The sequence below is a fragment of the Balaenoptera physalus genome, assembly GCF_965194825.1.
Source record: "Balaenoptera physalus genome assembly, chromosome: 15".
Taxonomy (NCBI): domain Eukaryota; kingdom Metazoa; phylum Chordata; class Mammalia; order Artiodactyla; family Balaenopteridae; genus Balaenoptera; species Balaenoptera physalus.
The window spans coordinates 50,549,156-50,573,393 of NC_138894.1; the positions used below are offsets into that span (position 1 = coordinate 50,549,156).

General features: G+C 39.1%; 1 protein-coding gene and 1 pseudogene across 6 annotated transcripts in view; one reads left to right on the top strand and one right to left on the bottom strand.

The window, feature by feature from the left end:
- CCDC85A (coiled-coil domain containing 85A) overlaps positions 1-24,238 on the bottom strand; it is a 196,896-nt gene that overhangs the window by 22,964 nt on the left and 149,694 nt on the right. For 3 of the 5 annotated variants that reach the window (XM_082426276.1, XM_082426274.1, XM_082426273.1), the window contains exon 3: positions 19,627-19,703. The exons of the other annotated variants lie outside the window; for them this stretch is intronic. In XM_082426276.1, the coding sequence (XP_082282402.1) occupies positions 19,627-19,703 (77 nt within the window). The remainder of the gene's footprint in view (positions 1-19,626; positions 19,704-24,238) is intronic. 5 annotated transcript variants of the gene reach the window in all.
- On the top strand, positions 427-7,951 carry LOC309643481 (geranylgeranyl transferase type-2 subunit beta pseudogene; annotated as a pseudogene). Its single transcript has 2 exons — positions 427-573; positions 835-7,951. The product of its transcript is annotated as a geranylgeranyl transferase type-2 subunit beta pseudogene (transcript).

Sequence of the window (24,238 nt, forward strand, 5' to 3'; positions counted from 1 at the left end):
CTCTGTAGCCAGAGCAATAACAGACAAAGAATAACAATGAAGGCCTGGTTAAAAAAAAATAGCTGTTAAACAATAGGTAGGAAATGTGGACAATTAGATTTGCGTGCATTCTGCTTCTAAGTAGAGTTTATGTGCTTAATTCTTGTCTTTTATTAACCATACACCTCCCTGTGAGAAAGATTGAAATTTCTAGAAAAAAAGAAAGATCATACATCTAAATGAGTTTCCAATCAGGCTGACATTAAATAGTAAAAGTTTATGGCATTCTTGCTGAGAGAAACATATCTGAATACTTTTAGGTCTTGAGCTTATAAAAAAAGGGGCATGAGAGGGGCATGAGAAGGAGTGAGAGTCAGGGCATAGAAACGAAATGCCAGTGTAGATGCAAAAGCAAAAAAGTAATTCTAGCTCTTTTCGCTTTCAGACATGGGCACACTGCAGAAGGATGTTATTATCAAGTCAGATGCACCCGACACCCTATTACTGGAGAAGCATGCAGATTATATAGCATCCGATGGCTCAAAGAAAGATGCTTACATTCTTACTCTCTCTGATAGTATTAATGTTATTGACGTAAATAAAGTTGTGGAATAAGTTCAGAGTCTACAGAAAGAAGACGGTTCTTTCACTGGAGATATTTGGGGTCCCACTAAGCAGCTGGTCTAACTGGAGTTAATGGTCTGCTGGAAGTTCCAGCATGCACTGTGCTAGTTATATCAGCATACAGGAGTACTAGAACAGAGGGGGCCAGTCTAAAAGATAGGGGCTGAATACAGTGCAGGCCGGAGAGACCAGCTGCTTCATGGGATGTGAAAATCTACTTTTATATAATAGGGAGAAATCGATACAAGATTCTCTTTTTGTGCGGCGGCCATTTGGCTCTATTGGGGAAACTGGATGCTATTAATGTGGAAAAGGCAATCGAATTTGTTTTATCATGTATGAACTTTGATGGTGGGTTTAGTTGCAGGCCAGGTTCTGAATCCCATGCTGGGCAGATCTATTGGTGCCCAGGATTCCTGGCTATTACTAGTCAGTTGCATCGAGTAAATTCTGATTTACTTGGCTGGTGGCTTTCTGAACGCCAGCTTGCGTCAGGTGGACTCAATGGAAGGCCAGAGAAGTTACCAGATATATGCTATTCTTGGTGGGTGTTGGCTTCCCTAAAGATAATTGGAAGGCTTCACTGGATTGACAGAGAGAAACTGCGCAGTTTCATCTTAGCATGTCAAGATGAAGAAACGGGAGGATTTGCGGACAGGCCAGGAGATATGGTAGATCCTTTTCATACTGTATTTGGAATTGCTGGATTGTCACTTTTGGGAGAAGAACAGATTAAACCTGTTAGCCCTGTTTTTTGCATGCCTGAAGAAGTACTTCGGAGAGTGAATGTTCAGCCTGAACTAGTGAGCTAGATTAGATCCCTTGATGCAAAAGTTGCTTAGTGTAGTTTTACATTTCAGTATTTGAAGTGCTTAACAAACTTAATGACTGCCATGTTAATATTCTGTATATGAATTGTGTTGATTTTAATAAATTATATAATTATACATTTAAAAAAAGTAATTCTAATTAATATTGCTTTTGGCTTGCAGAGCAGAGCTAAGCAATGATTGTGTTAAATACCTCAGCGCTTCAGAGCCCAGTGGAAGACATGTAGCTAGAGCCCCAGGGACTAAACAGATATTTAGGACAAATCCTTGCTGAGGTTACTGAGAAATATTACACTGTGAGGTGGTGTTCACTGGCCTGGCTTTGGCAAAAGGAAGGGTCTACAGTATCTTCAAGGAGTGTTCCAGTCCCCGAAGCTCCCACACAAAATGGGGAGGTCAAGATATGAGACAGGTCAACAGAGAGGCAGGAAGAGTCACCTTCATCCAAGGGCAGCTACCACCCTAGGACACGCGTTCGTAACACAAATCACAACGGCTGCCTGTCAAGACTGCAGTTCACCCGTGCCATTTTGTGGAAAGCTCTACCTCAGAGCAATTCACAATGATCTGACTGTTAAAGGTTTACAAAAACAAGAGTGGTCCAAATGAATCTAGGCCCCATAGTCTCTGCACACATGGTAGTAATGAAATCACCAGCAGGGAAAAATGAGATCTCCCATTAGTGACAACACCATTAAAGCACAAAAAGAAACATCATGGGGACATGAGCTCAATTTTCACAAACGGCTCTTACTAGGGGAGGAAGAAAATAAGTGATTTAAAAATATGTTTATTTGTGCACTACTTCCTAACATAAATAATTCAGGATGCATTGTACGCCTCTCTCATTCCCTACCTTTAAATCTTGCAGTGTCCCAGGGCACAGTCCACAAACCACTTTTTTTTCTCAACACTCATTCACAAAAATTTCTAATTCAGTCCCATAGCCATGTATTCTTTCAAATTTTTATATCCAGCCCTGCCTTTTCCCCTGAGTTCCATATGTATGCATCTAACTCTGCATCTGACATCTCCTCGTCGATGTCCAACATCTCAACTTTACCACGCCCCCAAAGAACTTGATTCCCCTGCACCCCTTAACCTCTTCCCCCAAGTCTTCCCCATCTCAGTAAAAAGCACCACCAATCATACAGTTGCTTATATCAAAATCCAAGGATCATCCTTCCTTGATTCTTCCCTGAGCTGCCATTCACTGCACAGTCTCTGTTAACAGTTCTTCCTGGGGTTGTCAGTACCCAACCGGTGAAGCCATATGCGGTCTCTTTCCCTTATATTCCACATCTAATCTGTCATAAAGCACTCCCAGCTCTACTTCAATATATAGCGTTGTGAATCCATGCCTCCTCACCATTTCCACCCCTAGTTCAAGCTACCATCAGCCCTCTCAGTCTACCAAAGTAGCTCCCTATTGAGTGTCCTTATGTCCCCTCTCCCTGCCTCTACTATCTTTAGTCTGGTTTCAACCCAATATTCGCAGAGACCTTTGGGAAATGTAAATAGATAATATCATACCCTCACCCAATTCCTCCAATGGCTTTCCATCAACTCAGACCCCAAATCCACACGCTCGACCTTGGTCAACAAAGCCCACAGGGTCTGTTCCCTGCCCGTCTCTGACTTCACATCCTGTTACTCTCTGTCTCACTCATTCTGTTCCAGCCACTCTAGCCTTCTAGCTCCTGTTTCCTCAAACACGCCTATCTCATTCCTGCCTAAGGTTTTTGTCTTTGCTGTTCTCACTTCTTGCAATACTCGATTCTAGCCATAATCTTTTCCTTCCTTCGGGTCTCTTTAGATTTCACGTCCTCAGAGAGGCTTTTTCTAACTCCATGTAAAATACCCCCTTACTCCAGTCACTGCCCAATTCTGTTCCCTGCTTTTGTTTACAGTGATTATCACTTCCCAATAATACGTATTTATGGTTTTAAAAGAATAATCCACCTACTAAGATGTAAGCTGCATGAATTTCTTATTCAGGGCTGTATTCCCATTGTCTAAAGCAGTATCTCTATATAAGGGATGCTCAAAAAATACTTGGGTAAAATATTGAATGAATGGTCAATACAAGTCATCAGCCTTCCATGACCTATAGAAATCCCATTCCCTATTTGTTAGGGGTTGTTTTGGTTATATTAAGAAAAGCAGAGAAAGCCCACTAGTCACTCATCATTGAATGAATATCCCTGTACTAATTGAACAATAAATGTCAACATCTCTCATTCCAAAAAGTGAGGTTACTGCTTTTGTCTAGCCTCTATGAGATTCTGGGAATACAAGACAGAATAATTGAGGGGCTTCCCTGGTGGTCCAGTGGTAAAGAATCCACCTTACAATGCAGGGGACGTGGGTTCCATCCCTGGTCAGGAAACTAAGATCCCACATGCCGCGGGGCAACTAAGCCCACGCACCACAACTACTGAGCTCGCACGCCTCAACTAGAGAGCCTGCATGCCACAAACTACAGAGCCCATGTGCTCTGGAGCCTGCACGCCACAACTAGAGAGAGAAAACCCGCAAGCCACAACTAGAGAGAAGTTGGTGCGCCGCAACTAAGACCCGACGCAGCCAAAAAAAAAGAAAAGAATAACTGAAATATAAAAGTTTCACCTCATCCCTCCATACAAATTTTGACCACAGCTAATGCCACAAACCAAGTCTTCCTAGTTAAAAAATTTTATTTCTCCTTAAGTCTCTCCTGAAGTCTCTGGTTGAAGAACTTAAGAGGAATAAAAGGGCCAAAATTCTGAGATCATTACCTAAATAAAGGACTTGGCTAAAGTTTAAAATGCACAGCTAAATTTTTCTGAAAAGTGACATTATGAAGCTTTAAGAAAGGCAAATCTTAAAAAAATATTTTTAAGTTAGAATTTTTTACAATAGTGCCATCCTGGAAAACAATCAGGTCTACCAGTGGTGATAAGTTTTCCAGGGCTGGCTAGAGCTGGTTTTAGAAAAAAAAAAGGAAATAATATTTTGCTATCCCACAAGACTGATGACCCAGGGACTAATGAGCTCCATAAGCAACTCACTGCCTGACCCTCAGCAAGTCACTTGTCCTCAGTGCTAAAAGGGCGAGGCCTATCAACTAGCTTCATGTGGTGGCCGTGAAGGGTGACTAAGAAACCTGATTGCAAAGCACTCTGAAAACACTAAACACTATAGAGACAGGCTTGCTGATAGCCAGGTTGCCACCAGTCACCATCTAAGCATTGCGAATGCCCTTGGCTCTTTTTAAGCTCCCTTCTCCCTCTTGGCTCTTCTGATGTCAATCGCTCCTGGTGGCAAAGACAAAAAGACAAGTGAGGATGCTTCTCACTTGCCTGGTCCTCTCACTCACTTCTCACTTCCTGATCCACAGGAAACATGCTGGAGACTTGAACTAGCCTCTGTGTTCCTGTTGTTTCCAAAGCAACTTGCAGAGCCCCTATGAAGGAAGAGACACTGTACAAACAGCCAACTAAAGGCCTTTCTTTTCTTTCCTTTCCTTTCCAGGTACACACAGACCACAATTAAAACCACATATTTAACAAAGATGATGAGAGAGGAGAAGATTAATATGAAGGACTTGAAAATACAGAATTCACTTAATTCTTATCAGTGATCTCCCTATTTCTAATTCTTTCATGAAATGCCCTCACTTAAGGGAAAAGGGAGAGTAATTGATTTCTGACCTCCTCCCAAGCCAGAAATGGTTTTCCTCCTTCATTGATAAACACTGATTTAGAATTTTGCTTGTCTGTGAGGGACTATATAGCAATTCACGTTCTTCCCTAGCCACCAGCTGTACGGTATCTATTTTAAAGACAAGCCTGCCCCATGTTATCTTCCCAGCAATTTCTTGAAGGCATGCAAGAGTAGCCAGGACACAAAAGCAATATAATCACTCACTCACTAAAGTACACATTCAGTCACCATACATATGCATTTCAGAAAAGTACTAATTTCCTATCTGTTAGCACCACAATTGTCCTTCCTGTATGGGAGGACTTGCCTTTTCAAGTCAAATGCAAGCATGTGGATTCCCAGCAAAATCATTCCAAAGCTACGTGGTTTGCTAGGAAAGAATACCTCTACCTCTTGCTCAACTACTCCTCTGGTTCAATTGCAGCACTTTCCAAATACCAGATACTGATTACTCAGGGCAGGTTTGGGGATGATAAGACAAAGGAACTTAAAGCAATGAAAAAATAAATAATACTTATTGAGAAAAGTATTTGCATACAATAAATTCTCTATGTACAAATGCAAATTTATGTAACAATATGAGAGACCAATTTTTTAAAAATAATATTAACAGATAACCCAAGCAATTGACACATAAATATTTTTAGTGTAGGACAAGGGTCAGCAAACTACTGCCGGAGTTAAATCCAGCCTCTTTCTCCTGTGTTATAAACAAAGTTTTATCAGAACACAGCCAAACCCATTCATTTAGATACTCTGCATTTGTTTTCAGCTGTTCTGGTGCTACAGAGACAGATGTGTAGTTGCAACACAACATATGGCTCACAAACTTGAAAATGTTTACTATCTGCCCCTTTACTATAAAAGCACCAACCCCTGGTTTAGAAGATAACAAAGTCACTGCAGATTAGAATAGTCTGGGAAGTTTCTAGAGAAGGAGGCAAGCAGCCTAAAGAGAAACTACAATTGAACCAGAAGATAAGTGATAAGTGGACAAATATTTTTTCCTGAGTAATCATTTATCTACAGACTAGAAATGTCCTTAAGATTGATAAAAGGTTGAGATCTTCCTATGCTGAGAAGATCATTATTAGAGCGATGAAACTCTCAGTGAACAGCAAAACAGATGGACTAGAAAATAAACTGGGTTTCTTGGCTAATTCCCAATTCACACCCCAATGATACCACACCAGAGGTTTGTTGTGGATGGAGGTGGTGGTGATGGTGCTGGTTGTGGTGTTTTCAAAGCTAACTTGCTTCAAGAGAAACATACTTGCCACATGACAAGTTTCAGCAAAATGGGAAGAATGCTAGACTAGTGGTAACAGAAAATCTGGACACAAACCTTGCCTCTGCCCATTAGTGAACACACACTCACCTGCAATAGAGATAATCATAGGGGCCAAGGTCAGAATGGGAATCAGTATCCCAAGATGGACTCAGTGGCAGTCCAATACCCAGGACGTCAGCTGATACTCAGGCTGTGGTTAGTGCTTGTGACCTAAACAAGGCTTCAGGGTAGAATGGGTGATTCAACCATCACATCCTGTGCCCTGAGGCAGACCCAGCTGCAAGGGTCACAGATTTTTCTAAATCATCCATCCTGCTGTGGTCCAAGCTGTTTCTCACAGAAAGAAAGGTCCATTTTAGGTTACAACCTCATCATTTAAAAGAAGAAAGAACATATACAAATAAAAGAATTGGACACTATCCTTTTCATGACCTATAATGGGGTCTCTCCTGGGGCCCTAAAGACTTAAGATTCTGAACAAACGCTTAAAACCAGTAGGATTGATGCCTTCAAACAGAATTACCATAAAGATACATCTAAAATAAAAAGCACAGTTTAATAAGGCAATAAGGTATTAAAAATCAATGTGATAACGAAATTGAACATTTTCTACTGGTTTAAAGACTAGTTAAAGTCTACTGACTCACAAATTACTCTGGCATCATTTATAGCCCTGAAGCCCTGAGAAACCACCTAGAATTGAGAGATGTCTTATCACATTCTGGTAACTGACTCTGAAGAACCTTGTCAACATCAAGATCCTGAGCAGGGCGCTTATTTTAAGTGAAAAACATTGGAAGGGCAGCTGCCTTTACCTGCTCTCATGCCCATTTTGATCTTGTTCTCAAAGTGTCAAAGGCTCAATATAACTGGTTTCCCTAACCAAGAGAATCCTCTTTAATAAAACGAATGCTGTGAGGCCACATAAGCCACCTTCTTTACAAATGACCATTTAGTAGAGGGTCCAGTCTTAAATGGACCTCTCCAAAGTCCTTTTCAATTGGCAATGAATGTGAGCTGCCATCACTAACTACCTTACCATTTGCGGAACTCATCAACAAACACATGTGAGTTTTGCTGGTTAAGGAATTGTGCATTAAAATAGGAGTGGAATGAGAACAGGGGCTGAAAAGTGAATGGAATTTGTCCCAAACAATATAACAAATTTCAAAATGCAGTTGCTAAAGTCCCCTCTGTCTAAAACTCTGTCGGAAAGAAAGCATCCAAGTTCTAACTGTAGCTTCTGTTAACTTCTGGCACTCACTACATGCCTGGCATCCAAAAGGGTAAAGACCCATCATTCCCACACAATTTATTTGTGATCAAATTTACTGGAGTTGTGATTTATTTCTGAGTGTGTATTTTAAGTTTTACTTTTATGATATTTCTGTAGTTAGGGTTATTAAATTTCCTAGCATATGGAAATACTTAAATAAAAAAATTCTCTTTTTGACATTAAGACACACCAGTCTTGAATGGCAAAAACAGCTGAAATATTTTGACTATTAAAAAGCCTTTCTTAGAGCCAGCTTTTATGTAAGTCCAGGATGGCTCCCATCTGCGCCTGGGTTTATTAGTTATTTGTTATCTGTCAAACATTAGAACTTCTGCTTCACATGTTGTTCTGTTGCAAATGAGAGGCATCTTAGGTCAAGAAAAGACAGTATCAAATTCCTTTATTTGCTATACTACATTTACATCAGATTTACATTTCCTCCATGATCCTTACATTTCTGTATCCAATCTTTTTTCTAATAAACTGCTAAGGGCAATAGCTGTATGAATAAAACTACCAAAATACTAATTAGTCCAAGGGTTTTAAAGCAAGGTTAGCTGTCTCCTTGTGTTTTATTTTTCTCTTTTTAAAAAAAATAAGAATTCAAAAGTTGCTTCTACTCCTCCAAACTATATTACGGAAATTACAATAATCTGTAAGTGGATAAAAATTCTGAAAGAGGGCTCGATGATCCATGTGCCTCAACTAAGCACTCCTGAGATCACAAGTATCTGAGATGAGTGGATTTTTGTGAGATATCGAAAAGTTTGAGGACAAGACGTTCTCCCAAAGGAAAGAATTAGACCAGGGAGAGACACCTGAAACAAGGATAATGAAATACGTCCAGAAGGGAGGAACGATCTTTGAATAGACTGTCCCTTCACTACTAGTACCTCTTCCTTCCCACCTCTGATTCTGGGCTTAACACTAGGACCCTGTGGTAAGAAGTACTTTTTCTATAGGCTTTGGGCCTGGAACAAGGTGGATTGCAAGCAGGAGTTGGGGAATTTTCTCAGCCCAGGGAATGTTGGGAGACATGATCATAGGAGCCTTGGGGAAGGGCCAGGACCTCACTATAGCAGCCAGTCAACAGCCAAAGTCAGGACCAGACTATGGAGGCCAGGGAAACCTGTACACTTGAGGAGGGAGCAGCTCCCAAAGGCAGGCTCCCAGGGGCTGAGTGCACAGATCCCATCCACCCACCCAACCTGTGCTGGCCTGGCCTGAGCAAACACAGTCTACCATGACTTTCAGGAATGCCACATTTACACGTGTGGGTGGGTTGTTTTTTCCAAGTACCCCATTGCTTAGCAATACAGAAACTACGTTGTAGAATTTCTAGATTAAACTCTAAAATAACCCTAAGTCTACTAAGAATTATTTACCCAGCCACTAAAGGCCCGTAAGTCATAAAACAATTAAGGGGAAGCCTGTAATTTATTTCATACGCTCTCTTTCTTCATACTGCTTCTCTACACATGCTTTAATTAGCTTCATGTGTCAACATGCCACCAGTTTATACAGGCTCCATGGCACACAATCTAAAAGATAATAAAGAAAAGTTCCATGTGAACTTTTACTGATCACTGGCTCGCAATGGACCTCCTACCATTTTTCTTTCATTCTCTATGACAACCACAGAATCTAAAGAAAGGCCCGGTCCACTTCTTGCTGGCTTTCATTTCAGGTGCTTTAGTCTACAGTCTACAGTTGTCTACAATAAATAAGTTTCCTTTGAAAGAACACTGTCTTCTTTCTGTGGATCCCAGTATAGCTGCCATTTGATTCATATGCAGGGCCTCTTGCGTTATTCTCCTCAGTCTAGTCACACTGCAAAAGACTAATACCTGATATCTCGTATCTTTGTCATCTCTTTTGCACAGTAATCTATTTTGGCTTCTTTCACAATTGAATTCCTGAAAAGTATGTTACATTTTAAAATAAAGAATACATACTGTTTTGGTATAAATTAGAGGTAAATAAAAGTTGATTTTCTAACATTTCCTATATTGATGATCTCTTTCATCATAATTTTAAAAACTTTGTGAAATAACATTCTCCATTTATTATATGAAATCCTTTGAAATCTTTTTAAAGACTTTTTATTCATTTATTTATTTATTTATTTTTGGCTGCGTCAGGTCTTTAGTTGCGGCACGCAGGATCTTCGTTGAGGCATGCGGGATCTTTCATTGCGGTGCACGGATTTCTCTATAGTTGTGGCATGTGGGTTTTCTCTTCTCTAGTTGTGGCGCGCAGGTTCCAGAGTGCGTGGGCTCTGTAGTTTATGGTATGCGGGCTCTCTCACTGAGGCGCGTGAGCTCAGTAGTTGTGACCCACCAGCTTAGTTGCCCCACAGCATGTGGGACCTTAGTTCCCTGACCAGGGATCGAACCTGCATCCCCTGCATTGTAAGGTGGATTCTTTACCACTGGACCACCAGGGAAGTCCCCCTTTGAAATATTTTTCACGGTGATTTGTAAAAAACATTTACATTGGTTTATGTGCTTAGGAGAGAATATCTTAAGTTCTGGGGATCTTTATCATTGGTACCAACTTTGAAAAGGCATTTCTTTCTCAAATGATAATACCTAATAGGTAATACTGAATTTTTAAAAAGTAATAGGACCATTCATACTTTTGGGCTCCCTTTGAAATACTGTGTTCACAAGCTGGGTGTAGAGTACAGCGCTCAACGATGCTTGTGGAGCACCACGGAGACCACGGCAGATCGAAGAGCCTGTGCTCGCCAGGTGACGAGTGATACCCACGCATACTTCCCGAGGGCTCCTCTTGATCACCGGATAGAACCAACTCAATCTTCACTGCATTTCTCTGTTCTTGACTACAGACCCCTTCATTCTGGGACCCGGTAACTTTGCATGGGTATAAGACAGACACACACGCTTTTATTTATCCTTGGGCTCAGAACGTTCAGGGCTGAAAGGAACCACGCTTACCAATGAAGAAACAGAGGCCTTTGTATTTGACCAGAGACAAATCCATAAGCATTCATTACACTCATCTTGGTTATTTTTAAATGTGTATATTGTTAGGGAAAACTAGTGCCTTTATGTTCATTACATATAATTTTATATAAATAAGGGGATTGCACATTATCTCTCAAAATATACATACGCTAACGCTGCCCAGACTAGTATGTGAGCCCCATTACATGCATACTTGATATGATATGAGCCTCAAAGATTTATACATAAGACTGTACGTTACTTAAATTTAATAGCTGTCTGGTGAAATTTTATTAACTTTAGAACACAATGAGGAAGAATAACCCACAATGACATAAATACACACTAAATACACACCTGTAAATAAAAGATCCAATATGGTGCCAAGCTGTAGTTTTAGGGAACTTTATATCAAAATTAAAAGGGGCACACCTCTTTCGTGTATACATTACACATATACACAAACTTTCTCTGGATAAAGAGTCATGGATTTGCAGAGCTGAGCAGAACCTTCCACCTCACCTTTGACAATCCTCTTTTCTAGTCAAGACATTTAAGGTTCACATTTAAGAGGTTAGGGTATCATCCTGGTCCAGCAGCTCTTTAGGCCAAGTCCTAGTTCTTGTAATTCCCATTCAGTGCTTGTTCTAGCATATTCACAGTGACTCCTTTAATTACTTGATTATTAACAGAGTCCAAAGTCACGGCTGATGATGTCTCAGCTTTCTAAAAACGACTTAGTTATGTTTTGCTTATTTTTCACACAATGATAGCTTTTTAAGTATAATTTAGGAAAGTCTCAAATCACTTAGAAATTTATTTACTTAAACTGTCTTACTTTGTCAAAGAATATAATTATTTGCCTATACTACATTTATTATCTATATTGTATTTATACTTAGGCAATATATAGGCATTGCCTATATTACATTTATATTTGCCTACTTTACATTTTGATATAGGTAACTATCAGTTATTAAGAGGCACCAATTTTAATTTTTATTGTGTTATAAATGTGATCCTTTTCCTCAGGCTACAGCGAAGAAAGAAACTAGACGTTTAGACCCTTACATGAAAAATGCCTAAACCCCACTGTAGGAAAGATTTGAACCGGAAAGAAGAAGAGGACAACACAGTTCAGATGCCTCTTTTTCATCAGTCAGAGAGGTAGTGACCTCCAGCGGGAAATGGAGAGCAAAGTGAGACTGTGCTCCAATGGCAGTCTCCGCACCTTTACGAGTGTCAACTAAGCCAGGTTTTCATCATTTTCATCATTTTTTGATATCCATATTTCAATAGTATTTACATTTAATTTGCTTAATTTAATCCCCAAGTCAAACATTACGCAGTACTTTCCACCACTTTTTCTGAGACTGTTTTCTTACCCTTAGAAAAAGCAAGAAAAGGGAAGACTGCTTCATCTCTACCTCATAAAAAATTTTTGACTCCACTCTGGATTAAAAAAATAATAATAATAAGAGTAGAGAGCCATTTCTACAGGACAAGGCAACATTAATTTCTCTTGTAGTTCCATCCCAAATTTTCCCCAAATATTCCTCCATATTGCTTCCCATTCAAGTATCTATGATTCTAGTTGATATTACTACTATACAGCAAAACTTTGTGCTGAGAGAGTCCCATTATTTTTGGTGACAAATTCTGCCAAGGACAGGTAACAAAAATGCTACTATTTTTATGGCTATTACAAATCAAAAAAACATTTTCAAAAATATGCCCTAGTGATAGAATTACTAAGATACCAGTATAGCTACAAAAAGGCAACACTGTTAAATACGAATCATTGATACCACAGTCCCCAACAGTGGAGTACCTTTGAAATTCAATAATTCTATTAATAAGTTTAGTAAGTAGTATAGCTATGTTGCCTGTTGCATTTCTATTACACCTATTTTCCCTCATGAGAAATAAGATTTTTCATCATGTAGCAGATTCTCAAACAAGAATCCTTAAGCATGAGGGGGTGACAGAAGAATGTTGCAGATCCCTTCACTCTGAGAGACTCCATGTTGCTCTAGACATTTTTGCTGTGAGCTTTACTCTCTTTGATATTTTCTCTGATAGATTTTCGCTTTTCCCTTAATCCAGTCTCCATGTATTTAGGTTCTCCAGCGTGACTTTCCCCCATCAACTTACTTCCCATATCTATTTGTCTCTTTTATTCCAATACACCCACGTCACTTGTGTAGTACCCATCTCCTTTGAAAGCTCTATACAGAAAAAGCTTTTTTCCTTTTAATTATATAAATCATGGTGATTTAGAGAAAATTGTAATCCACAAGCACTATTTCTCTGGTGGAGTCCATTTTTCCCCCAAATATGACTCTAGCAGCAACCAACCCTTAATGGATTTAACTAATTTCTTCTATCAGTAGCATCCAGGTTCTACTCAGGTTGTGCGACATAATTAGAGTTGCTATCCATGAAAAACTTTTTTGCACAAGTTGCTCCTCGTGAGTGCCACAAAGGTAATTTCCATGCAAATAACAACTGAAGGATACCACCATTTGCTCCTAGCATCCTCGAAAGCACTACTCTGTGTCTGCTTTTGTGCTATAGTTACTGAATTTTTCTTCCAGAACAATTCCAACCCTAGAAGAGCCATATATTTATGACCCGATAAGGCAAAAATGACTTGCAAAACGTAAAGTCAGAAAATGTGGATAGGAGAAAGAGTGACACGATAAATAAATACTTCCATGGCAAAACAGGAAAAGCACAGGAGGGAAATCTACATATCAGAGAGAAAACAACCCTCCCTGCCCCCCCAATCTCTGCCCAGCACGCCGGCAATCTGCATAAGCACACAGGTGAGGGAGCTTTTTCCGAGATGAGATGCTGGACCTGGGGTGTGTTGCCATGGAAGTGAGGGGCTCGATTTCTTCAGCTCCTGGGTACCCTCCTCAGCACTTCTGGCAATGGTGACAGCTTCTTTCCTTCGTTCAGGAACTGCTCTGAAAACGGCTCTGACTCTTTCCCAGCACTGAAAGACTGCATTGTTGAGGCCACATTGCAACCAAATTACACGAGAGGGAGATTTTTCATTTCCACTCCTAAAATTAGACTCTTGTGTGTGTGCTAGCACAACAGAAAGAGAAACACTTGCTGAAAAGGGCCCACTCAGTGGTGCTCCAAGTTGCCAGTGCCTTTCTAACACATTTGCTGAACCCACAGCACAGGGCAGGCATAGGACACCAGGCACCTACACTGATGCTGGAAAACTTGCTCTAAAACCTTGGTCTCAAGAGGTGGGTGGTTTGTTCTGGAGAGGGTCTCTGGGGCATAAGGGACACACAGTGCTTCCCAAGCAGATGTTGGTGCCAGAGTATTAGAGGAAATGACAGACTTCCCAGTAAGACTTGTAGCAAATGTACTTAATTGACTTTGGATTTATAGCAAACTGCTTGCTTCTTGTCTTCAGCCTTCTCCATAATGCAAAATCCAAACTCAAAACAAGATAGGTGAAAATAGCTTTAAAAATATTAGTTTTTACCTTATGGTTGTATCTGAAAAGTAACTGATGTCTTCAAAGGATAGTATTATTTATAATAAAATCATCAGATAGGTATTCTTCATTATCCACTTTAAGATATTTTCTCCTTGAACAGGCTGCATTGCAGACATAGCACATAAACATATTGGTTAGGTCTGGATTAAAAAACCTTTGTGACCATCAAGAAAAGGACAATGGAATGAGCAGAGAGATCCAAGCAAGGGTTTTGAATTTAGGCTAAAATATCAAATGTCACTGGGAAATGCCTTGAAAACCACTACCGTATCTATGTTTCCCTACCCACCTACCTCCAAATCATCTGAACGGAAAGACCTTCTCTGACCACATTCTGTTAAGTATGAATTTTTCATGCAGATATGGGTCTGTGGGTTTGTACAGTAAAACTTTATGATTCTGAAGTATCTGGGAAATATGTCAGGGAGGAGAAGGCTCTAAAATGCATTTTTCTTTCATTTATGATACTGCGGCTTGAAGAATAATACTTCCCTTAAAAGCAGGAATAGAATAAACGTCTAACAAATCTTAGACGGCTAAGCAGATCCAATGTTAATTTTTAAGATAAGGGTTAAAAAAACAATTTGACAATAAGATAAAAATAGATTTAGCAGCTTAATTCCAGTGAATTAAGTTAATGGTATGAAATGATTGATGGAGGCACTGTATGTACACTAGAAAGAACACTGAATAGGCCTGTGTCTTAGCCTGAGTCTGTCTGTAATCAGCTGTCTGCCCAGGGCTATACTCCCAGACTCTGTGAACCTTATATGCTTTTTCTAAGGGAGGGGATTGTCCAATCTCATATGTCAGGTTCTAGTCAGATTTGAAAATTAATGCCTTTTTATCCAGAGCAAGCTTGTGTTCATGTGTAAATATACCTGAGATAGAAATGTTGCTTTTAAATTTGATATGAAATTCCTTTACAACTACAACTTTACACCATCTCAGGTCTGTAATTTATAAATGCTTACTTATGACACTGTGGGTGACTTTACCTCATTGGATTTGAAAGTTAACAAAATTTCATAGCTAGCGGCTACATTTATTTAAGTAACACACAATCTTCATTTAGGGTTCATATTGTATTAAATATGTACATAGTGGAGCTGACAGACCAGTCTGAGCAGTTTTAGCATTACAGGTATATATTATGAGAGGGTAGATGCAATCGTGTGAAATATTTTTAAACGTAATCTGTAAAAAATGTTCATGTTAGTTTATGTGTTCAAGGAAGAATATCCCAGGTCCAGGTTATCTTTAGTGATCACTTATACCAACTTTCAAAAAAGCATTTTCAAGGTTTATCCTTGTTGTCTCATACGGCAGGATTTCCTTCTTTTTCAAAAGGCTGAATAATGATCCAGTATATGTTTAGGCCACATTTTCATTATCTATTCATCTGTTGATGTACCTTTAAAGTTGCTTCCACATCTTGGCTATGGTTAATAGTGCTGCAGTAGACACAGGAGTGCCAATGTCTCTTTGAGTTCCTGACTGCAGTTCTTCTGGGTGACTATCTGGAAGTGGGATTGCTGGATCAAATGGCAATATTATGGCAAGAGAAATAAGCCAGTCACAGAAGGACACATACCCCATGATTCCACTTATATATGAGGTGTCTAACACAGTCAAACTCACAGGAGCCAAGAACAGAGCGGTGGTCGCCAGGGGCTAGGAGAGGGGCAGGGAGAGATGGGGAGTCACTAATCAGCACGTATAAACTTTCCGTTATGCGAGATGAGTAAGTTCTGGAGATCGGAAGTACAACATCATGCCTATTGATAACAATACCGTATTAAACGCTTAAAAATCTGTTAAGAGGGTAGACCTCATGTTGTCTTCCTCGCAAAATAAAAACAAAAGTAAAAAGGCATTTTCTTTTCAAATAATACTGCATTTTCGGAAATTAATGAGACTGTTCTGACTTTAGGATACCTTTGAAATATTGCGTTTACTAACTGGACGTACAGCGTAGCTCAGTGATCCTTGGAGGATGTTGCAAAGGCTGCGGCAGAGCCAAGAGCTCTGCGCTTACTAGGTGCTGACCTGCCATGACATCCATACTGACATTTCACCCATGCCTTCTGTGAGCTCCTCTTCACCACCAGATAGAACCAAACTCAATCTTCACTGCATTTTTCTATTTTCTAAAAAAAAAACCCTTCATTCTGGGACCTGGTAACTTCGCATGGGTATAAGACTGTACCCAAGCTTTAATTACACTTAGGCCTATGAAATACAAGAGCTGGGAGGAACCTTGTCATTTACACATCAAGAAATGGAAGCCTTTGCGCCTAACCAGAAGGATATCCACAAGCATTTATGACACTCATCCTGTTTATTTTTAAATATGTATTTCTAGAGCAAAGTTGTGACTTTCTGTTCATTATACACAGTTTTATATGAGGAATGAAAGTAAGCATTACGGAAATTTCTTCATCCAGGAAAAGGTTTTATGTAATTAGTCTAAATACTAAACTAACAGCAAAGGACCTTGCTACAGATATCACAAAAGATATCTGATATACTTGGAATTCCAATTGCCAACTATATTCTTATTACTGTTTATCCAAAGACAAGTGGACATATTTTTATAAACTTGGGAGTAAAAAATAATACCTTCTAATCAAGGCACAGTGAACAAGCTCTTATAATTGGAAATCAAGTGTTCAGATACTGATACTAATTTATGCAAGGATGTCAGCTTGTCACATTGAACTGACCTTGCAAATCAGCTCACATCATGCAGTCATAAATCCTTTCTGTAGGGAAATCTCACGATTATTTGTTTTAGTACCAATAAACATCTAAGAATAAATTACATATGTCTTTGTGCTAGTCGGCCCAAGTCTCAGAGTTCCACGAGGATTCACGTGACATGATTTCCACTGCTCTAAGGTCCATTTACTGTTTTCCAACCTCAGATCTCACCTACTGTCCCTGTTCATTTCAGTTGTGTTTATACAAGTAGTTGCAAATCGTGGTTCTATCATATCTATCTTAGCTATAAACGAAGGCAACACTCTCAAATACAGAAATTTAACAGAAATAATGTTTATGAACTGAGATAGATATTCGTTGCAGAAGTCCAACAGCATATTTCACGCAACAGATTTTCTTTGCATTAAAGTGCTTTGGACACGTTAAGACCTGTTTAATTCTAAAACATTGTTTTTCCATTTTATCATCACTGAAATCAGCAAGAATTGGACATGGTATAATTGACAACATTTTTTTCTTTCTGAATAGTACACATGATAATGGTGCTTCTCACATCAATAACATCTTAGGTTCAATAAAACATGGTCTTTCTTAGCCATTTCTTGTGGGGAAAAACAAAAACAACAACAACAATCTTCTTAGATAAAAAATAGCAATGTGTTTAAAATTATATGAATTTGGAGAAAATAGTTTAATTTGGAAAGCGATTTAATCTCTTCTACTCTTAACTACGCAAGCATTTAAATACGCACACACATATCAAGTATAGTTGAGGACTCTTCTGATTTCCCTTCAAGGCCTCTAACACTCACTTTCACAGATTTTTAAAAATCAATCTTATAGGGCTTCCCTCGTGGCGCAGTGGTTGAGAATCTGCCTGCTAATGCAGGGGACATGGGTTCGAGCCCTGGTCTGGGAAGATCCCACATGCCGTAGAGCAGCTAGGCCCGTGAGCCACAATTACTGAGCCTGCGCTTCTGGAGCCTGTGCTCCGCAACAAGAGAGGCCGCGATAATGAGAGGCCCGCGCACCGCGATGAAGAGCGGCCCCCACTTGCCACAACTAGAGAAAGCCCTCGCACAGAAACGAAGACCCAACTCAGCCATAAATAAATAAATAAATAAAATTAAAAAAAAAAAAAAAAAAAAACAAAAACTGATAAATGTTTAAAAAAAAAAAAAAAAAAAAAAAATCAATCTTATAATTATTTTTGTGCCTCTTTTTCAGTAAGACAGCACACATGCATTCATTCAATACTCGGTATGAGTTTCAATTCTCACTCAGAGAAAAACCAAGAAACATATCTCTTTTTTTCCTCTTTCTTGTCACTTACATTCCCAGTTGCCTGAGAGATGGTATAACCGTATATAAAATAATTACATCTTTTAGGTTTCTTGGAACAGAGACGTTAGATGTTGTCAGTTAAGGGTATTAGCACAGTCATACTCTGAATCCAATATAAAAGGGAAAATGGCAAAGAAATTAAAAAAATGAAAAGTGTAGAAGAGCACAGGAAAAAACTCTACCAGTAGTATTTTATTTCATAATGCAAATAATCCTTTCTGTCATCATGAGCATTGACATATGTACAGTTTGAGAAGGGTGAGAAATAGACTCATTTCATTTAATCTCGTGATTTCTAGCTGGATGGCTGGCCAGTGGAAGAAAGAGAGAGGCATTCCCACATGCAGTACCTGACAGCTCAAATCATCATCAGTGAGCAAAACTAGTTTAAAAGCGAAACAAGATTAAAAAGACCTAAAATATCTTTCCAAAGCCTTTGCATTAATTAAGTCTTTGTATTAATGTTTATATGTCTTCTCCTGAATTATAAACAATCTTTTGTCTTGACACTTAAACTGTTTACTACTAGCTGTTTGAGGTTTAATTTTCTCTTAGTCACTTATGAAATAGAAATAGTCACCAGCATGTAGAAAGAACACTAGTGACTAAATGCTGAGAAAACTCCTTTTTATGAAATATTAAAATACATTACTGTTTACCTGGCTGTCAAGGAAACCAAGCTAGAATGAGTAGATTTGTTCAACTCTTCAACAAAACATTTCCCAAGAACCACGACCTCAACCAACATCATTCTCACCAAGATATCAGCCCATGGAAAAAGTTTTTACAGTAAAACATATGGCAAGGCGTTAAATCCCAGAAAAAGTGCCATTTTACATTCATCAGGGGAAAAAAAATTAAGCCCCAAAGTAAAAACTGTCAATTACTGTGATTGCTTTGTTGCACTGAAAGAGTTCAATAACATCACAAAGAATTTTAGAAAGTACTCATTTAATTAAAATATGAACTCTTCAAACTACCTGCAGCTTTCCCTAGCTCATAAATGACCACATTTTCCATTTAAATAAGAGTCCGTTCCCTATATTCACCAACAACATGCATGACGGATGTGAGCAGTACCATCAAAGCACTTTCTACTTCTCTTCATTTTCTCTTTCTTCTTCCTTTCAAAATGATTTTACATTCATATTTTAGACATCTGTGCCCTTTAGTATCACACTTAAGAATCTGGACAGTATGATGGGTAAGTGGTTGATTACGGAAAGTAATCACGCTCTACATTGATGAATGGCTGTTAACAAAATGATTTCTATCATGTAACTGAGACTTTAAATTCCACATAAAATGCTACAACTCAAATGACACTGACTAGCTATGAGCTTCTGGAAGTCACCCACCTGGGGCAGCATGCGATTTTCCTCCTCCAGCTGTCTTACTCTTGCCTCCAGCTGCCTAACATAGGACAAGGTTGATTCTAAAATTGAAAAGAAAGAACTCACATTATACACACAGGTCTTGTTTGGTATACTGTCAGGATGTTTCTGGCTCCATTTATTCAAATCAGGTAGTGACTACTTAATCTGATATTTAGAAAAAAAAGATTTCTCCCCAGAAGAACAATAACAGAAGCCATTAAAACCATAAGCAGTCTGAACAACTGCACAGTGTTAAGGAGAATCAGAGAAATTTACAGGTGGTTAAGACTGTAGGCGTCTGCACACCATGCAGCCTTCAGAACATTAGACACGTTGAAGACAGTTATTCTCTCTTTTCTACTTATTTTGTGTATGTATTTTAAGCTTTCCCACACATAAGACTTTTTGTAACATTCATTATAACAGAGAAATTACAAGGTCTTTTAAAAAAAAACAGAAAATAAGAAGATACTTAAAATATCCAGCTCCCTTCATTTTCTCAATAAACTTTTCAAGTCTTAAGAGCAACATTTTGTTCTTCGCACAACTCTATAGATAGTATGACTATACCTAGAGAACAGCTACAAAAGGGCTAAATAATGTTAGTCTGAATTTTGACTTTGATTTTGGCTGAGCATGACAGAGACTCAAGCTTTTCAGGGCAGACTTGAAATTTGTTGTTTTCATTTCTTCAACAAGCTCAGGTGTGTGCTGACAGCTCAGAATCAGCATCATGCTTAGTATCTGTTCCATAGCGAAACTCTCGATTTTATAGCTTTACATTATGAAAAAGTTCACATGTGGAGCAAAGTGGAGTTTTCATTTTGAGGAACCATCTGACAGTGACTCTTCTTCATTAAATCCAAAATAATCAACTGCACAGCATCATACTGCAACATAGTTGCAATGCATTCATTACCCAAGAGCAAACATATTTCAGGTATAGTGAAATGTACATGACCAAAGAATCCCTCCAGAGCATATTTCCACAGTTAATTTTAAAGCAGCAGATCATGTGCATGTTCCTCAGCCTCAAAAAACACAAAAGAGCAAGAGGCAAGGCCAAGAAGGTAGTGCATTTTAGAAGGAAACATTTGGAGCCCCTAATAATCTGCAGTTTGGATGGATATGTATGCAAATTAATACCTTGATCTGAAATTCATCATGGAAACTCTTAATTTTTATATGGAAATTGGTTATATGAACCCAATTCCATTTTGTGACCTCCAAAGCAACAAGGTAACGTTTTATTTTCTTAAAATACATAAGAAACTTCAGTCCTTAATTCACAAATGTAAAAATTAAACTCATCCCTAACCGGTTTACAGCATGCCTGTTTTCACAAATGTCTGCAGAAAAGTCCCCATCACTAACATTAATATAACCATCCACTGATCTCACACCAATGGTGACGACTTGCCTTGAGCATTTCTCAACAAGACAGAAACACAAGGTAAAGGAAGCTGAAGACATTTGCTAGAAATATGCTCTCATTTTTTTTTAGCTCAATGAAATGTTAAGTGTTTGCTTTATGGACTCTTCAAAAGGGAAAAAAAAAGTATCCGGCATAAATGAATAACCAACTTATTGATTTCATGAATCCGCTTTACTCTAGCAAATGAATAAGTGATTTGCTGATCATCAAAATGTGAATGTAGATTGCCTGATTTACACAGTTTTGCAAGCTCCCCTCTCTACTCTAAAAAAACAACCACTTGATAAGTGTCATTTGAGTGAAAAGTTGCTCAGATATAGCCTATTTAAACCATAAACAAATAAAATTCTTTTTTCCTTTGTTCACAATTTACACCGTATCTTTATTGTCCCTATACTGCATCATCCTTAAGGCTGTGATACTGAAAGCAGCCGAAATGACTCTATACAGAGTGATTCAGGTGACATTTGAAAAATGCCACTGAATGGATTTTAATTCAGTAACTATCTTCAGTCACTTTAATCTATTTCTCTTCTTTAAATCTTTGCAGTTTACATATTTGATGGTTTCATTAAGTTTCTGCTTACATTACGAAAGTCACATCATGTCAGTTCCAAAAAAAGGGTAAATTCTTGAATTTGGAAAACATTCCTTAACCCCAATTTTTAATGTCAAGTTACAACAGATGAAGTCCAGATCTCTGTTTCAAAGCATTCACTGCAAATACAGGCAGGGACAGGAAATGATAGGGAAGATTTTTAGACAGGTAACGTAAAAAAGCAAATTAGCGCCAAGGTAAAGGCAAAGCTAAGGAAAGTTTTGAGTTCATTTGCTCCACAAATATTTGTTGCGTCACTGATGTGTGTTGGGCACTACGAGGGTTGGAATGAAGAAAAGGCCAGTTATTTCAAGTCTTAAGTTTCTCAGAAGGCAACTTTCATTTTAGGATTACACACCCATGTGCTATGTTCCAGAAGGTCCTGTTGTTCCAAGCTCACTCTCTTTTGCAATTATTATTTATCTATGAACAGATACGATGAATGAAAAAACTCGTGTGTGTGGGGGGTGGGCGGGGTTTGGGGGACAGGAAGTATAGTTAATCTGCATGAATAAAAGAGAATTCATGCTGTTAGTTGTTTAATTCATCAAGAAACTTTTTATATACTCCTTTTATATGGGAGTGGAGCAGGCAAACTTTTTTCTGGAATATACTGGAAGATCATCACTGGGTCCCCAAGTCCCTATATGAAGAGCCATTGAGGAAACCATCCAATCCTTCAATTGTGACATGAGAGAAAAATAAACATTTGTTTTGTTAAACTCTCATGATTTCAAGATTTATTTGTTATTGCATCATAGGCTAGCCAAGCCCAACTACTAGTACATAACCAATAATGGGACAGAAAATATGTAAACATTTTAATAAAACAGAATAGAATAAAGTGTAAGAAATTCCACTTTAAAAAATACACCGCAATCCACATCCCAGTCCTAGTTGATCATTAGGAAAAAAAAGATAAAATCTTCTGTGTAAGAAAGAAAAGGAGCCCCTTGTGTGCTGGAATATATTTGACCATGTCTGCTACAGTCCCTTCCCCAGGTTGCTGCTTCCTCTTCCTTCCTTACACAAGGACCTTCCAGAGTGGTGTCAACTATAAGCTACACACTTCCATTACACCCAGGACGTGTGGAGTACCACTGTGCTCCCAAGAGAAGTACATGACAAAAATCGGTGCTTTTATTATAAAGTGATACATACATGCATGTGCATGTACACACACAACTGCATTAGAATGTACTATCATTTGAACTGATCATTACATTTATACCAGTGGCTGACAGCTGTTAAAACAGATTTCAGAATGTCATTTTGGCTTTCAGAACTCTGAGAATGAGGTTACAAAAGAAAATCAAGGCTCCTGAAGAAAACAGCCAAATACGAGGCTATACTCTACATCAGGGGTACCCAGGAACCAGGAACCAGGCCTCACAGCAGGAGGTGAGCAGCGGGTGAGCGAGCGAAGCTTCATCTGTATTTATAGCCGCTCCCCATGGCTCGCATTACCACCTGAGCTCCGCCTCCTGTCAGATCAGCGGGCGGCATTAGATTCTCATAAGAGCGTGAACCCTACTGTGAACTGCGCATGCGAGAGATCTAGGCTGCGTGCTCCTTATGAGAATCTAATGCCTGATGATCTGAGGTGGAGCTGAGGCAGTGATGCTAGTGCTGGGGAGCGGCTGCAAATACAGATTATCATTAGCAGAGAGGTTTGACTGCACGGAGACCATAATAAATCGCTTGCAGACTCACATCAAAACCCTATCAGTGGGACTTCCCTGGTGGCGCAGTGGTTAAGAATCCACCTGCCAATGCAGGGGACATGGGTTCGAGCCCTGGTCTGGGAAGATCCCAGGTACTGCGGAGCAACTAAGCCCGTGCGCCACAACAACTGAGCCTGCGCTCTAGAGCCCATGAGCCACAACTACTGAGCCTGTGTGCCACAACTACTGAAGCCTGCATGCCTAGAGCCTGTGCTCCGCAACAAGAGAAGCGCCTGCAACGAGAAGCCCGCGTACCACAAGGAAGAATAGTCCCCGCTCGCCACAACTAGAGAAAGCCCACGTGCAGCAACAAAGACCCAATGCAGCCAAAAAATAAATCAATAAATAAATTTATAAAAAAACAAAAAACCCTATCAGTGAGTGGCAAGTGAAAGCAAGCTCAGGGCTCCCACTGATTCTGCATTATGGCGAGTTGTATAATTATTTCATTATATATTACAATGTAATAATAATAGAAATAAAGTGCACAATAAATGTAATGCGCTTGAATCATCCCGAAACCATCCCCCCAACCCAGCTCCCGTCCATGGAAAAATTGTCTTCCATGAAACGGGTCCCCGGTGTCAAAAAGGTTGGGGACCGCTGCTCTATGTAGATATACAACATATTAAAGAAGGATCCTATCTTCAAGAAGTATATAACCAGTTGAGGGGCGATAAGGAGGGAAAAAAATAAAGCAATAAGTAATATGATATTCAGAGCTAAATCATGTGAAGCAGGAGTACAAAAAGATCAATATTGGCTGCAGTTCTTCTGAAGGAGAAACTTGACTAATGGATCAACAGAAGCTTGAGAGACAGAGAGATTGCTAGTAGA